Source organism: Macaca fascicularis, chromosome 4 (genome assembly GCF_037993035.2).
Source record: "Macaca fascicularis isolate 582-1 chromosome 4, T2T-MFA8v1.1".
Lineage (NCBI taxonomy): Eukaryota > Metazoa > Chordata > Mammalia > Primates > Cercopithecidae > Macaca > Macaca fascicularis.
This window is the reverse complement of record NC_088378.1, coordinates 55,298,800-55,315,670: the sequence shown is the minus strand read 5'-3', so window position 1 is coordinate 55,315,670 and position 16,871 is coordinate 55,298,800. Positions and strand designations below refer to the sequence as shown.

The 16,871-nt window shown below is 32.7% G+C and overlaps 1 protein-coding gene across 5 annotated transcripts in view; it reads right to left on the bottom strand.

The window, feature by feature from the left end:
• Positions 1–278: 278 nt before the first annotated feature.
• Positions 279–16,871, bottom strand: part of STXBP5 (syntaxin binding protein 5) — a 191,741-nt gene continuing 175,148 nt past the window's right edge. For 3 of the 5 annotated variants that reach the window (XM_005552078.5, XM_005552079.5, XM_005552080.5), the window contains 2 exons: positions 8,053–8,273; positions 279–6,021 (listed from right to left, as the gene is read on the bottom strand). In XM_005552078.5, coding sequence (XP_005552135.1) covers positions 5,980–6,021; positions 8,053–8,273 — 263 coding nt within the window. In that variant the 3' untranslated portion in view covers positions 279–5,979. The remainder of the gene's footprint in view (positions 6,022–8,052; positions 8,274–16,871) is intronic. The other 2 variants (XR_012433518.1, XR_012433519.1) reach the window with 1 other exon arrangement.

The window sequence follows — 16,871 nt, the reverse complement described above, 5'->3', positions numbered from 1 at the left end:
TAAAGGCCAAGAAGCATGCAATTAGATTTCATTCCTATTTCTTACTCTCACCCTGTCTCCTTTACTCTCCATCCACCCAACACAGGGGTAGGTGTTTTTCACCAAAAACTCCAGATAGTCAAGAAAAATATAGTTGGTGTTACCTGAGTTATATGATTAGCGTCACTTTCAGTAAATGTGGAAATCTATTTTTTTATCAATTATTTTCTTGGGTTATTAATAGATTAATTCCATAATTCAGAAAAAATTAGAACAAATTTTCCAGGAAAAAGGGCTTGTTTAGTTTCAGGAGAGATTAGAGTATTTTATTTTGCCCAGTCAGAGCCCTTCAGCATAAAGAGACATTCATATACATATATATGAACATTTTCCAGAAACATTAATTTATAATACATTTTTTAAAATACCAGCTTAACGGTATTTATTTACAAAAATATTTCATTACCTAATTTTAAACTTTTTGCTGTGATGACAGTTTGTAAAGTACAGGAATGCAAAATAACTACAAAGTGTAACACGTTTTTAGTGTTTGCAATACTGCTTTTCTTTTTAGATGAAACAATACACAGATTTTTTTAAACCGTATTTCAAAATGCATATTCCAGCAATTACCTTTGAGATAGTTACTGGGACTGAGCAAGATTAAATAAAAAGTGCAGCAACTGAAAAACACCTGCAAGTTACAGTTTAAGGTATACACAAGCTAGAGCTCTATACCAAGCATGCTTGCCCCTGAAGTGGACAATGTTAGAAAAACTTAATCTTGCTCTTTTTCATATTGTCTTTTGGTAATGCATTTACAATGAACCAATAGTATAACTAGAAAGCAAAAGTGTTTTTCTGGTTCTAACTATCATGTGGAACAGAGGTCACACCTAACGTATCACGGTACTATTTATTTACAAAAAAAAAAAAAAGTTAAAAAAATTAAAACATGATTTACCCTCTTTGCATTGCTTTCCATTGCTATGTTGACTCTATTTTCAACTCCTTACAATGTCTTCAGTTGAAGCAAAGTTTAGACAACACAAAACAAATTGCAAAAGTTAAAAAAAAACCTACCAAATAAACAGGATTCCATTGCCATTAACCTATATCCATTTGAAATGCCTGAGTCAAACAACCTACAATAAATACTGGTTTATTTACATGACATACACTATAAAATTTTAAACGATAAGTCTCATTGTAAAATACTGGCAAAACTGACATTCATGATTTTCCTGATGTAAAGAATAAAATAAAGAGACCACTTACATGTAGCCCTGGACTACTGTACTGAATTTGTAAATGAATTGTGCCTATATTGTTAAAATTAATTTGTATTAGTAACTGAAGAAAGCAATGTTATAACCCTGGTAATTGGGAAGTTATTAAAATCATTTAATTCATCTGAGAAAGGTAAGCCAGTTTCCCCTTTTTTTCTTTTTTTTTTTTTGGTTATTTTTGATTGCAACAACTGTTTTCTGTCTACAGAACCTTTTTTAAAACTTCGGAGGCAGTAGTAAAATCATTAATATTCACAAGAAAAATAATCCCCATAGCACTTTACAAGAAATTGATCAGAGTGATGAAAAGTGCAATTAACAAAAGCTGTAAACAGTATCTTCACATTCATTTTCAAATGAAAAGGAAAATCTGTGGGCATACATTTCAATCCAAGAGAACAAATACCCTAAAAGGGAAAAGAAAAAAAAAAAGGACATTTAAGATATAGGAGTGCTTTTTTATCCCCCAAAGTAAATACAGATTAAAAAGTCTAAGAATGTTGATCAAGTATCAAACTAATAAGGAACAAATTCTATAAACTACAAAATAAAAACCTTCATTGACAAAAATACATAAACTCTGTTTTCATTTTTGGAAATTTATTTTTAAAAAAGGTAGAAGAAAATACCTGGAAAACTATTTTAAATATATATATATATATCTCTATATTTTAAAACAATAGTTAAGGTAGGCATCCAACAGCAAGCTGAAGCTATTGAGAGAGATCTTGCAATTATTGTTGTGGGCATTTTCCCCCAAAATAAAATTAATATTTGAAAATGCTCAATAGAGGGTTTTTTAAAGCACAGAAATGATATCTTTCCTGTTCATGTGTGAAGATTTTTAAATGATGTATGATTTTTTTTAAATTAATTGTATCTCGATATGAGATACCAGTATTTCTTATTATAAGCGTAAAACATAACTTTTTGTATGGATAATATACATACTTTTTAAGTACTTTGACTTAACAAGTTCACCATTTTTAAAATTAAAGTACATTTATAAAAATTCCATTTTAAAACTAAAAGTATATTTTCTAGCAGTATGTATAAATATAACATGTTACTGTGTGATCTTAAAACAAATCTGAAAGTGTTGCAATAATTTAAGACCAAGAACACTGAAACATACAGCAGATTATTTTACTATTTTTTAAATCTATATAAAACCCTATTAAAGGTTTTTAAACTGATCAGTTTATTTAAGGTACAGCTAGCAGCATATTCATGATTTTGGTATGTTTTATACACATGTATCACTTGGTTTAAACTGAGCAATGTGGATTAAATGATAATAAAAAGTTTTCATTACCTAAAAAAGTGCAGAAAAAATTCAAGTTTAAAGTTCAGTGCTCTTTATTTTGCTGAAACAAACAAAATCCCAAAAGTTAAAGTGTAAAATAAACCTTTGCCACAAAAAATTTACCTTTGGATATAGCTTTTCTAATGTCACATGAGAAATGCCTTAAGCAAAACATATATGGAAGATAGAACTCAGGGTAAAACTTTGAACTCCGTGGTGTCTTCCACAAATTCTTCCTTTCCTCAGCTGTCTCCCCAGCACCCCTGAACCTAAAAGTATGTAACACTTTCAGACTTGTTTAAAACACTCACATATCTACATGAAATAGCTTCAGAGGAACCTACAATTAAGAAGTTCTAAGCCAAAAAAAAAATTGCTTCGTTCTTTAAACTACTGTACTTAATTAAATTGTAATATACTTACACATAATAACACAGACAAGTAGCAGCATTTTTCACATCCATAAAAAATCAAATGGAGAAGTTAGTAATAGCTCAGTCGAATCTATAACCATTTTTTTGGAAACACTTTGTACAATTGAAATGCAAAGCAAAAGTGTTAAGATGATGCAAAACTTTAAATGGATGTAATGTACAGAATTTGTCAGAATATAAGATTTCAAATAACTTTCTCAGCAAATATATATGGTTTTTAGTTTGAAAACTGAAATGACTGGATATATGGTACATACAGAAAAACCACTTCCTACTTACAAACTACTAATCATGAATACTTCAAGGATTTTACAGTCAAGGACAAATGCAACAAAACAATGAGGATATGGAGAGGGCACATAAACATCTTTCATTTCTCTGATATTTTCTATTTTGACTTTATTTTTTTTTTTGGTCAGTTTTCCTGAAATCGTGGCTTGCTGGTGACTATTACTTTCTTAGTATTTAGAAAGAAAAAAAAATAGAGATGTTACCTCTCAAATTACAATAAATTCCCTGGGTTAGTTATTACTGCAGACTGTCTCTTATCTACAGACGGAATCAAGTATAACTCTAAGAAGCTTATTTCCTACACTCAAACATACTTTAAGCTTTCTAATCCTAACTGAGTCTCCCGTTTGTTGTGCATAATTTGTAGATTAATTTAAAAATTAAATAACTCAAAACACTGACTTAAGATTTTCTTACAAAATCTTGGAAATCTATGGAAGGTAAATGTATATACTTTTATATTTGAAAATAATTACAAGATTAGTTCATTTTGTATACAACAGGAAAAATGACAGTAAAAATGAAGTTAATATACAAATACATTTGTGTTATATAACACAAAATAACACAGCGAATTAAATAACTGCAGCTAATATGACCTTCCACAGAGATAGGGAACCAATCAGTATATTAATCTACATAATGTTTTTCAACTTCTTCAAATCCATAATTGTTGATTTTATTGATGACATTCACAAAACTGTACCTTTAAAATAGGACCTAACACTTCCTGTGACATATCATGGAACTATGGGTTTATTGGATGATAACACAAATTAAGCAATTTATAAGCTGCTGAATGTTCAGAGAGCTGACATTAACTAAACAGAAATATGTTATTCATTGGTACTTTCTATAAATTCAAAAACTTTTGAATAGGGCTTATTTAAAAAATATTTCTTTTGGCTTGATCAATTATCTGTATCACACACATTTAGTCCCTACCAAATGATATTTAAAGTAAACTTTGATGTAAACTTTTGTATCTAGTAGTGCATGTTATAAAATGTAAACATAAAAGCTTTATTAATGAAGAGTAGAGGAAAATATGCGTAACAGACTGTATGAAAAAGATGTCTGACATATTCCTTTAATGATCATATGGAGTAGAAAAACAACCATCTTGTTTACTATCAATTTGTGTTCTGATTATCTCTTAATGAAAAAACAAAATAATTTAAAGGAATTTTTTATAGAAGACAATATTTAAATTTCATTAACATTAATTTTAATGCTTCCATTTCGCTTCTGCTGGGTTGCTTTAACAACAATCAATAATCATCTTAGATTAGTCTGTATTCTGAGATTGCTTACTTCTAGATCTACTAGGTGGTTTCTTTCCTGTCCATAATGCTAGTCTATGAAACAATCATTCATTGTCCATTGCTGGTCTCGAATTGTATTATATTCCAATACAGAAATAATTTAGTTATCACAGTGTACATATTTTCCTTTCTTTTTGGCTTTTTGAAACCTTGAAAGGATATGTACAGATTTATAGAATATTTATACAGAAAATATTTTGTAGGTCATCAGACTAAACTCTTATATAGATAATTATTGACAACAGATGCTTGTAATTTTCCATGCGATAGCATGTGCACTAAGATTTAATTGGCTCATCACCTGAGTGTACTGGAACAGTTAGCAAATAAAGGGCATTTTAAAAAGGGAGCTGAGCATTTTACTGAAATAATGAAAGGTTTTTTTTTTAAGCAATTTTAATTAAAGAATGCAAAGGTACATTTGGTTAAACATTTTATAAAAATTCAAGCAAAATTAAAAACATAGCCAATTTCAACATTTCTACAAATTTAACCAGTGTTATTTTGGTCAAATCCACCTTTAGCTGAATTAATGAGAACAAGGACAAGGGACATTGAAGTATTCTCCTCACCACAATGGAGGTTTTTCTCACTTTCCACACTGCATAGCCACTACATGGAAACTCCCAGAATGATGAGCAATTCGGTCATGCTCTACACTTTTCTTTTCAATGAAAAGTGATGTATCTTCTTGTTTTGCTTTTGACAAAATATGAACTAAATACAAGTCTAGAATAACAAGAATCCAAGAGTAGCTCATACACAAGTCAACTATGTGTATGTTTTTACTATTTAAAGCCCACCATTCAGCTTACTTGTCTAAAGAGATGATAACAGTTTGTTTCTTTTTCATTAATGATACTGATGACCAGTCAGTGTTAAGAGAAAGTCCAAGACAGCTGCTTATAATCCAGTCCAATGACACATATATAACTATTTCAGCTTCAAGACTTCTGACTTATTGCCTCTGCCCCAAACAGGTCAAACACTGACGGCAGATAAAATGGCACAAACCCTTTTGGCATATGAAAGTTTAATACAGGAATGATCCAGGATTAGTCCCTGCACCAGGTCTCCTCAGAATCCCCCTTGGTTTCTTCATCTGTCACGTGTGACCTGTTTAATTCCCAAATTGTCAACTCATAACTGGCACACATCATATACTCCATTTCGAGTGCGTGTGAACACTCCTCAGTTAAAGCCACACGACTGAGGTAAAACAGTGCATGATTGTGCTAGGAAAGAACAGTATTCAGTGACGAACATCCCTTTAAAGTTAACTTTTTTAAATAATGTAATAAAAATGGAAAACTTTTTTCCTTCTGGCTGAAGTTGGACTTATTGGATTCTGGTTGTCAGAACTGGTACCACTTCTTATCTTTGTATTTCAACATAATCTAAAGGGGAAAAAAAATAAGAAAAACATGTTTTTAAAATGCCAGAACAATAACCTTTATAAGTTATAAGTGATTTCTGTATTTTTCCAAAACATTATGTCATTCTGCAATATTCTGTAGTGCTACTATATTGCTTACTTGAAATCAACTTACTGAAAGCAGTAAGAACTATTCTCTTTAGAGGAAAAAATACGATATCCATTAAGAACTAGCCTAGAATTCCTCAGATTGCTTAGAAATGTGACATAATTTGGTGACCTAAGCTAGTAATATAAAAGTAAGATAATTTTTATTTTGTACTATGAATTAAAAATAATGCTTGAAGAACTGGGGAATTAAAGGTTGAAAATGCTACTCCTACTGCCATCTCAAATTTACTGAGCATCTACTCTGAGCCAGACACTACATGACACAAGTTCCCTACTTGATTTCAGTCACAACCATTCTTGGGCTAGGCATTGTTTTTCTCTCCATTTAATACATGACACTGAAGCTTCTAGCGGTTGCCCAAGGTAATGCAGTGGTGAAAATGGAATTTGTGCCCAGGTAGTCTAATTAAAGAACCTGTGATTGTAACTACCTCAATGTACTGTCTTCCTTAGACTCTGAAATACAGCTCAAGAACAATTGGTAGAAGGGAAAGCTATCAGTGTAAGATTAAGTTCTTTCCTAAATATTCAGAGTGTGAGTATATTCCAAAATTGACTGAAGTGCTACATGCTGTGGAGATCATACAATCGGGTGTAGGGTTATGACAAAAATCCTGACCTAGATTGACCATCACTAGCCTGTATGTGAGGTGCCTGTGGGTATAGTACAAGTAATCATAAAGGATCTCTGAACCTCTCTGAAGCCCTAGACAAATATCTTCCACGTCAAGTTACCTCTTCATGCATTCTAGGTTTCTGGATTTTTGAGCAAGGAGAAAATGACTTTTGATTGAAAAATTTAAAAAAGAGTTATCACTACTAATTGGGTGCTCAAATATAAAAACAACCTTAAAATTGTTTCTTCAGACAAATTCAAAATGTCCTCAAGGGCCCGCCTAGGAACTAGATGTGTGAAGTAACCTAGTGTAAAGCATCAAGGAAAGGCAGGCCTGTGTGTCAAAAAGAAAAATGTGAATTTCCTGTAAAGACTTTTAAATTCAGCTTTTTAAGAGCACAGTGTGGTGTAAGGGGACCAATTGGGGATCCCTACTTTACAGCATATGTCTCTGAGCTCTATCATGACTTCCTAGGTCCCCCATTGCAAAATGCACCTCTTTACTCCTCCATATGAATTGGTCCACAAGGCGGACTTAGTATTATTTGTTTAAATAAAAAGGTTTGTCAATTTTAGTTATGTGTATCTACCTGGAAGACTCAAGGAGGCAAATTATATCTTTCTCTAGGACAAAGTGGTAGTAGACTCTGAGGCATTAAGAAAAATTAACATTGGGACAGGCGCGGTGGTTCACGTTTGTAATCTCAGCACTTTGGGAGGCCAAGGCTAACACGGAGACTACCCTGGCTAACTCGGTGAAACCCCATCTCTACTAAAAATAAAAAAAATTAACTGGGCGTGGTGGCGGGCGCCTGTAGTCCCAGCTACTCGGGAGGCTCAGGGAGAATGAGGTGAACCCAGAAGGTGGAGTTTGCAGTGAGCCGAGATCGCACCACTGCACTCAAGCCTGGGCAACAGAGTGAGACTCCGTCTCAAAAAAAAAAAATAAATAAATAAAAATAAATAAAAATTAATATTGGTATTGCATTCCTTAAGGAATAGTTGTAGTTGCAAAGCTGCTAGCTTTCTTACCAAAACCCTGAAGGTGGGCAGGTTCCTTCAAAATTTATAATCTTATAGTAAGAAACCAAAGGCTATTGGAGCTACATTCCTGTATGGTTCCCTCTGGTGGCAAAAATTAGGAATTTGCCATTGTACAATGAATATATGCAAATTCATGTGTGTAGAATAGCTATAAAAATAAGATAACATTCACACTTGCTTTATCTAGGGCTTTTTGTTCAAATATCTGTTTGAGAGTCATACCTCATGAGCATGTTTAGAAAATGACTCTGCACTTGATAACATGGCCGCAGTTCTTTCTTCCAGATCGCCAAGTTTCTGTCCTCTTTCATCTAGTGCCAACCTGGCTCGTGCTAATTCACCGACAACTCCAGAGGCTGCCCCTTTCACACCTTCAATGCCACCAGGGCCAGGAATATGCTGTGCAAGGCTCCTTGAAGCCTTTCCCGAGGACGATTCTCCAACTGAACACATTTGATAAATGAAAGTGTAACTCAAAACATGAAAATTTTACTAATATAAAATCCTACTATATGATAGCATTAAAATACAATTTTTGGATTGAGTGGTAATATAATTGAAATAAAATTATAAAGTGAAATATGCTTAATACATGCTTTCTTTTGTTGGTTTAATATTGGTTTAATAATTTTTAGATACTTTTTCAAACATGAAAAAACAATGTACATTAAATACTCTATACTAGTTCATACAGCAGGACTTACGCAAAAAAGGAGCTGGTAAATATTTAATGAAACACATAATAGGTATATTGATACCAATTTATATAATGGCAAAAACTGCTCTTTTGTATGCAAAAAATGAAAGATAAAGATATTTAGCTTCAAATATACAGATTTAAATTTAAATATACAGATTTGATTATGTTTATTTACTCCACACTTCCTCTTACTTAAAAATATACTATGCTTAGGCTCAGAAGTAAAGATAATTAAATAATTTATTTAGTAGTCTATTTCAGTCTCCAAAAATTATAGGCATGCTATATTCTTTTCTTTTTCTCCATTTATCTTGTCACTTACCAAATGGATCACATTATTCCTTCAAAAGATCTTGGGATTCACTCTTTTCTTTCCTTTTGCTATCCAGATTTTTTTTAACCTAACACTTAGATCACTGTAAAAGTCTTAAATTCTTTAAAGGCTAACCCCAAGTTTCCTGGTTCCTCAGCTTACATTTCTTTCTTTCCTTTTTCTTTAAATATAACTCATATACCACATTTGCTCCTTTACAGTGAATACATTGGTGATTTTTACTTTATTCGCAAGGCTGTGAATCACCATCACCACTAATGAATTCCAGAGCATCTCATCACTGCAAAAGAAGCTCCAGGCCTGTTAGCAGCCACTTTCCATTCCCACTCTTTGCAGTTCTTGGCAATCACTAATCTACTCTCTGTCTCTATAATTTTGCCTATTCTGAGTATTTCATTTAAATGGATTCATACAATAGGTGGCCTTTTGAGCTGGTTTCTTTCACTGAGAGTAATGTCAAAGGTTATTGATGCTGTATCATGCATCAGTACTTCATCCCTTATTATGGCTGAATAACATATCATTTTATGGATAAAGTATATTTTGCTTATTCATTCATCAGCTGATGGACATCTGGGTTGTTTCTACTTTTTGGCTATTATGAATAAAGCTACTATGAACAGTTATACAAATATTTGGGTAAATGCATGTTTTCAATTTTCTTGGGTATATGCCTAGGCATAGGATAGCTGGGTGATGTGATAACTGTATGTTTAGTTTTTTAAGGAACCATCAGAGTTTACCAAAGAGGGTGCATCATTTTACATTTTGACCAATAATATATGAGGGTTCCAATATCTCCACATTCTTGCCAACATTTGTTATTGTGAATCTTTTTGATGACATCCATCCTAGTAAGTGTGAAGTGGTATCACATTGTGGATTTGACTTGCATTTCCCTAATGACAAATGATGTTGAAGATCTTTTCATGCATTCGTCATTTGTATATTTTCTTTGGATAAATGTCTATTGAGGTTGATATGGTTTGGCTGTGTCCCCACCCAAATCTCATTTTGAATTGTAGCTCCCATAATCCCCATGTGTCATGGGAAAGACCCAGTGGGAGGTAACTGAATCATGGGGGCAGGTTTTCCCATGCTGTTCTCATGAGAGTAAGTCTCACAAGATCAGGTCTTATGCTTTTATAAAGGGCAGCTCCCCTGCACATGCTCTCTTGCCTGCTGCCATGTAAGATGTGCCTTTGCTCCTCCTTGGCCTTCCACCATGTTTGTGAGGCCTCACCAGTCATATGGAACTGTGAGTTTATTAAATGTCTTTTTCTTTATAAATTACTTAGTCTTGGGTATGTCTTTATTAGTAGCATCAGAATAGACTATTACACAGATCCACCTAAAAATTGATCTATTTGTCTTCTTATCATTGAGTTTTAAGAGTTCTTAATATATTCTGGACACTAGACCTAATCTGATAACAGGTATGTGATTTGCAGATAATTCATCGCATTCTTTGGATCATCTTTTCACTTTCTTGATAGTATTCTTTGAAGCACAAAGTTTTAAATTTTGATAAATTCCAATCAATATTTTTTTTCCTTTGGTTGCTTGTGATTTAGGTGTCATATCTTAGAAACCAATGCCTAATCCATGGTTATGCAAATTTATACCTGTTTTCTTCTAAGACTTACAGTTTTAGCTCTTATATTGAGATCTTTGAGCCATTTTGAGTTAATTTTTGTGTGTGGCGTGAAGCTGGGGCCCAACATCGTTTTTTTTTTTTTTTTTTTTTTTTTTTTTTTTTTGCAGGTGACTATCTAGTTATTCCAACATCACTTACTGAAAAGACCATTCTTTGGCCACATAATTTTCTTGGCATCCTTTTAAAAAATCAATTGACCATAAATGTATGAGCTTATTTCTGGACTCTCAACTTTATTTATCTTTATGGCAGTACCACACTGTCTTGATGACTATAGCTTTGTAGTAAGTTTTGAAAATAGAATGTTTTAGTCCCTCCAGCATTTTTCTTTTTCAATATTTGTATATGTGTGTGTGTGTGTGGCTATTTTGAATTCTTTGAATTTTCATTTGAATTTTAAGAACAGCTTATTGCTTTCTGAAAAAAAAAGTTATGATTTTGATAGGAATTGTGCTAAATGTGTAGATCAATTTGTGGATACTGCCATCTTAACAATGTTAAGTCTTCTAATTCATGAACGTGAGATGTTGGTCCACTGACTTACATCTTGGTTTCTCAAAATGATATTTTGAAGTTTTTACTGCATATGTCTTATACTTCTTTGGTTAAATTATTTCTAACTGGTTTATCTTTTTGATACTACTATAAATGAAACTGTTAATTTCATTTATGAATTAGTCATTGCTTGTGTATAGAAATGCAATTCATTTTCTATATTGATCTTGTATCCTGCAACCTTGCTGAAACTGTTTATTAGCTATAATTATTTTTGTGTGGATTCCTTAGGATTTTCTATAGATAAGATTACATCTGCAAATAGAGACAGTTTTACTTCTTCCATTCCAATTTGCATGCCTCTTACTTGCTTTTCTTGCCCAATTTCCCTGGGTAGAGCCTCCTTTCCTATGTAAAATAGAAGTGGTAAGAGCTCTTTGAATATGCATATAAAACTTATAATTAGCTATACATTTTTGGAAGGATTTTGATTAGAACTGCATTAACTGTATATGTGTATATATACATACACACATCAGTTTTGAGATAATTAGATATACATTTTTGGAAGGATTTTGATTAGAACTGCATTAACTGTATATGTGTATATATACATACACACACCAGTTTTGAGAGCATTGGTATCTTTTATTGAATCTTCCATTCCATGAACATGGTATACTCATTCATTTGTTTGAATCTTTAACTTCTCTCAACAAAGTTTTCTAATTTTCTATTTTTCCCATGGAGATTCTGAACATGTTCTGTTAAGATTTATTTCTAAGTACTGAATTAAAAGAAACACTATGGGTGATAGGCAGAGTAATGTCTCCCTTCCCCCACAGATGGCTACATTCTAATCCCTGGAACCTGTGATTATGCCATGCAGATATGACTAAGGACCCAGACATAGAGTTCATCTTGCATTATCTAGGTGAGCCTAACCTAATCACATGGGTCCTTAAAAGCAAAGAGGTTTTTTTTTTTTTTTCTGTTGTGGGCAGAAAGAGATGTGGCTTTCAGAAAAATGGAGATATGCAAGGTTGTTGGCCTTGAATACTGACAATGGGACCAGAAGCCAAGGAAAGTGGATGGTCTCTAGAAGCTAAAAAGGGCAAGGAAATGCATCCTCCCCTGAAACCTCAAACAAGAAACACAGCCCTGGGAACACCCATAAGACCTGTGTTGATTTCTAACCTATGGAATTGTAAGATAATACATTTGGGTTCTTTTAAGCTAGTAATTTTGTGGTAATTTGTTATAGCAGCAACAGAAAACTAATACAAAGAGTAATTTTAAACATTTCATCTTTTATGATTGTTAATATAAATTAAATTTTATTTTTGTATATGATTACATCTAGTAAGTTTGGTAACCTCTGTTATTTCTAACAATTTAGCTATAGATTCTTTTGGTTCTTCTAAATATGTCATCATATCAATCATTTGCAAATGACTGTTTTGTTTTCTGTTTTCTATTATAGTACTTCATTTTTTCTTCCCTTTCCACACCCTCTAGGGACTTGAAAAGAATGCTGAATGTATGTGTTAATAGTGGGCATTATGTGTCATTCCTAATTTCAAAGGGAAAGTTTTTAATATTTAATATTCCTACATTAAGAGTGACATTTGCAATTTAGTTTCTAGGAGTCTCTATCAGGAATTGCTACTGAAATTTTAAATGACAAATCAACTTTGAATTCCTGGTATAAACCAAACTTGGTCTTGGTATATTATCTTCATTACATATTATTTGCTATCTTAATATTTTATTTCAAATTTTCTATCTATAAATGATTTTTGCCTTTGTTTTTTCCTTTCTAATACTATTCTGGTTTTTGGTATCAAGGTTGTGTTAGCCTCATAAAATGAGCTGATGAGTGTACCTATTTTTTCCTATCTTTTGGAAGTTTGTGTGAGAGTTAAGTTATTTTTTCCCTAAATATTTGGGAGAAGTATTAGTGAAGTCCAATTTATACCAGAAGTTTACTTGTAGAAAGGTTTAAAATGATGGTTTCAATGTCTGATAGTTATAGTACTATTAGGGTTTTTATCTTTTTGTCCATTTTCGTTGTTGTAATTTATACAATTCCATGAAAAATAAAGTTACACGTTACATTCTCTTATTTTTAACTTCAGTGTCATTCCTTTTTTTTTTTTTTTTCCTAATAGCATCTTCTTATGCATTTCTTTTTTTGTGCTCGGTTTCACAAGAGGTTTATCATTTTTATTAGACTCTCAGAGAATCAACTTCGGCTTTTGTTATGCACTGAACAGTTGTGCCCCCTCCCCACCCAGTGATATGTTGAAATCCTTCCCTAACGTAATGTCAGAATGGGACCTCTGGGAGGTAATAAGGGTACTGTCCTCATCAATGGGATTAAAGCCCTTAAAAAGAGGCCAGAGAGGTAGCTTGCTCTCTTTCCCCCAGGTGAGAATGCAGCCAGAAGGCTGTCTGCAAGCCAGGAATAGGGCCCCCAAACAACTCAATCCTGCTGGCACCTTGGTCTCAAACTTCCAACCTCCAGAGCTGTAAGAAATCAGCTTCTGTTGTTCAAAAGCCATCCAGTCTATGGTATGTTGACATAGCAGCCTTAACTAAGACAGCTTTGCTAATTTTTGTATTGCATTTTACTATTTCATTAATACCGTAATCTTTTTTATTTGGTTTATTTTGCTGTTTTTCTAACTTTTTGAGATGAATGCTGAGTTCACTCATTTTCACGTTTTCTTTTTCAAATACTAATATGTATTTAAGATTAAAATTTTCACTCTTAATTATTACTTCAGTTACATACCAATGGTCATAAATTCATTGACACAAGGGTTATCCAAAGTATATTTCTTTGTTTTCAAACATGAGGATTTAAACTTTGTTATTGATTACAAGCATAATTGCACTGTGATCAAATTGTATACACTGAAGTTATTTTAATTCTCTGAGATTTATTAATTGATATAATTGTTTGTTATTAAATCTATATTTAGAACTTCTTACGATGATTGAGAAACTGTTTCTTCTATTAGTTATGTCAATATTTGTTTTTATATATTTTGAAGTCAAAATAGTAGGTGTATTCAAATGCCTTAATGTCTAATTTTTCTTATATTAATACAGTTATACCAGCTGATTCTTCATTTGTGTTTATGCTTTTCCATCTTTTTAAATTTCAACCTTTTTGTGACCTTATGTTTTATATGTGTCCCCATAAACAATGTACATTTCTTTCTATTTAATTAATTAATTAATGTATTTTTAGAGACAGGCTCTTGCCCTGTCACTCAGGCTGGGACAACAGTAGTGTGATCACGGCTCATTATAGCCTCAAACTCCTGGGCTCAAGTGATCCTCCTGCCTCAGCTTCATGAGTAAGTGGGTCTACAGGTGCATACCACCACTAAATTTTTAAACTTTTTGTAGAGACAGGGGCTTGTTATGTTGTCCAGGCTGGTCTCAAACTCCTGGTCTCAAGCAACCCTCCCGGCTAAGCTTTCCAAAGTGCCAGGATTGCAGGTATGAGCCTCGGCACCAGCTTTCTTTTCAAATTTAGTCTAAAAATTTTTGTCTTTTAGCTGAAACATTTATTCTGCCTACATTTACTACCATTATTTATATTTAAGTTAAACCTACCATGCTTTAGGTACTATGTTTATCCCACCTGTTTTGTATTCTCTCTTTTTTTGCTTTGTTTTAGAATGACTGTGATTTATCTGCTATTCATCTGGAAGTTATGTTCTATTTTTCTAAGTTTTACAGGTTATCCTATAAATTACATGCATCCTTAACTTATCAATACCAATGAACACTTTTTACAAGTTTCCCAAAAAATTCAAGAATCTCAGATCACCTTAAATCCATTTACTCTTTCTAAACTCCTTAATGTTATGACATATTTTTGGGCCATGTTGTTGTTTGTGTATGTGTGTATACATACATATGCCATACACCTTTATTTTGCAGTTTATAAAGATTATATTAATTATATTTATGCACATATCACTTTCGTTCCAAATCACTGTGTGTCTCTGACATCCCATCCAAGATTATTTTCCTTTTATCTGATGTGTACCCTTTAGAACTCCCTTTAGTGTGACGGCGAGGTTTACTTATTTGTCTAAAAATGTCTCATTCTTAAAGAATTTTTGTGTATAGAATTATGGATTAAATAGAATCAATATAATTTTCTGTCAATATACAGAGGATCATCTTACTATCTCTGGCTGTTGAGAAGTCATGTATCAGTCTCTATTTGTTAAAAAATATCTATAATTTTTCTCTAGCTACATTAAAGATTTTCTCTTGGTCTCTGGTGTACTATATTTTAATGAGATTAGCTAATTGAAAATTTTTAACAACATCACTGGAATTAATTAGGCTTCTCGAATTTGTGGATCCCTATCATGTATCAATTCTAAAAAGTTTTCTGACTTACTTCATATATATATATATATATATATATATTCTTCTTTGCAGTCCTATTTCCTTCTTGAGAAGGTCTAAACATATGTTAGATCTTCTCATAGCAACTTCATTTTTTAATCCTCTCCTACATGTTTTATTTTGTTTGTTTCTTTGTCCTGTATTTTGGATGATTTCTCCTAACCTATCTTTAAGTTACATAATTCTTTCTTCACTTTTGTCTAATTTGTAGTTAAGCCTATCTATTGGATTTTTAATTTTAGTTTTTGAATATTTCAGGTCTAGAATTTCATTCTGGGTTTTTTCACATCTACTGCTATTGACTTTTACAGTTTTCAGTTACCTGAAACAATGTTCAGGCATGATATTTATCCTCTTAAACACAATAACTACGAATAATTATTTTATAGTCTGTGTCTGAAAATTCCAACATGTGAAGTGCCTATCCTTCTGCCTTTTCTGTTTTATTAATCATGCTGTTGACTCCTAGTGTTCCTGGTTATCTGTGACTGGTTTCTGGTCATCTATGTTCCTGGTTATCTATGACTACATATTTGAAAAATTATTTGCAGAGATAATTCGAGGACTCGGAATACACTATATTCTTTTTGAGATCATTTTTTTCATTTGCTTCTGCCAGGAGCTAGGGACTCTAGCAGTCTGGAAAAATCTTAATTAATTAACAATTAACACTGAAGATGTCACAGGCCACCCAGATATTTGAAGCTGAGCTTAAAGTCATGTGTGTGTACGTGGCAGGTGGACGTGGGCAGTTTATTCGCAGTTCACCCTTACTCTCATAGTCCTCTGGTGTCTTTGCAAATAGCAGGAGTTATTTCAGGGTCCCCACTCTTGCCAGGCTGGGGAGCCCATCTTGCTAGCCCTAGCACAGCTTAGTACCTCAGCCTCATTAGCAAAGCACTGCAGAGTCAAAGTGCCCCAAGTTGCCAGGCTCTCTGCTCTGGGCTTCTTTCCCCATGGATACTGTTCTTGAAAATTCCTTACTGTACGATTACTTCCTTGATGTTTTTAACAAATTTTAGAAATACGTTTTCTAAGTCTTATATAACTTTATAAATTTTCCTCAGTAAGAATTTTATTCCAAATTATCAGTCCCCACTGACTTAAGCAGTCTTCATTTTTAAAGCTGAAATAAAACTATAGAGCAATCTTCTGGGTAAGTTATAAAAAAATTCATTGCACTGCTACTTACTGCTATTTAATGTTACAGTTTTTCTAATTAGTCAAACAAACATGAAACAACAATTCTAAATATTTTAGCAAAAAAGAAAAAAACTCAAAGGATAGATAATAGCTGCCGTTTATAAGAAAGGTCAAGCATTCACTGATTCATTAGTTCATTCAAGGACAAACTGTTTACTTGTATCAACTACGTGGAAGGTACTAAATGAACCAGAAGGTTTCTTTTATTACGA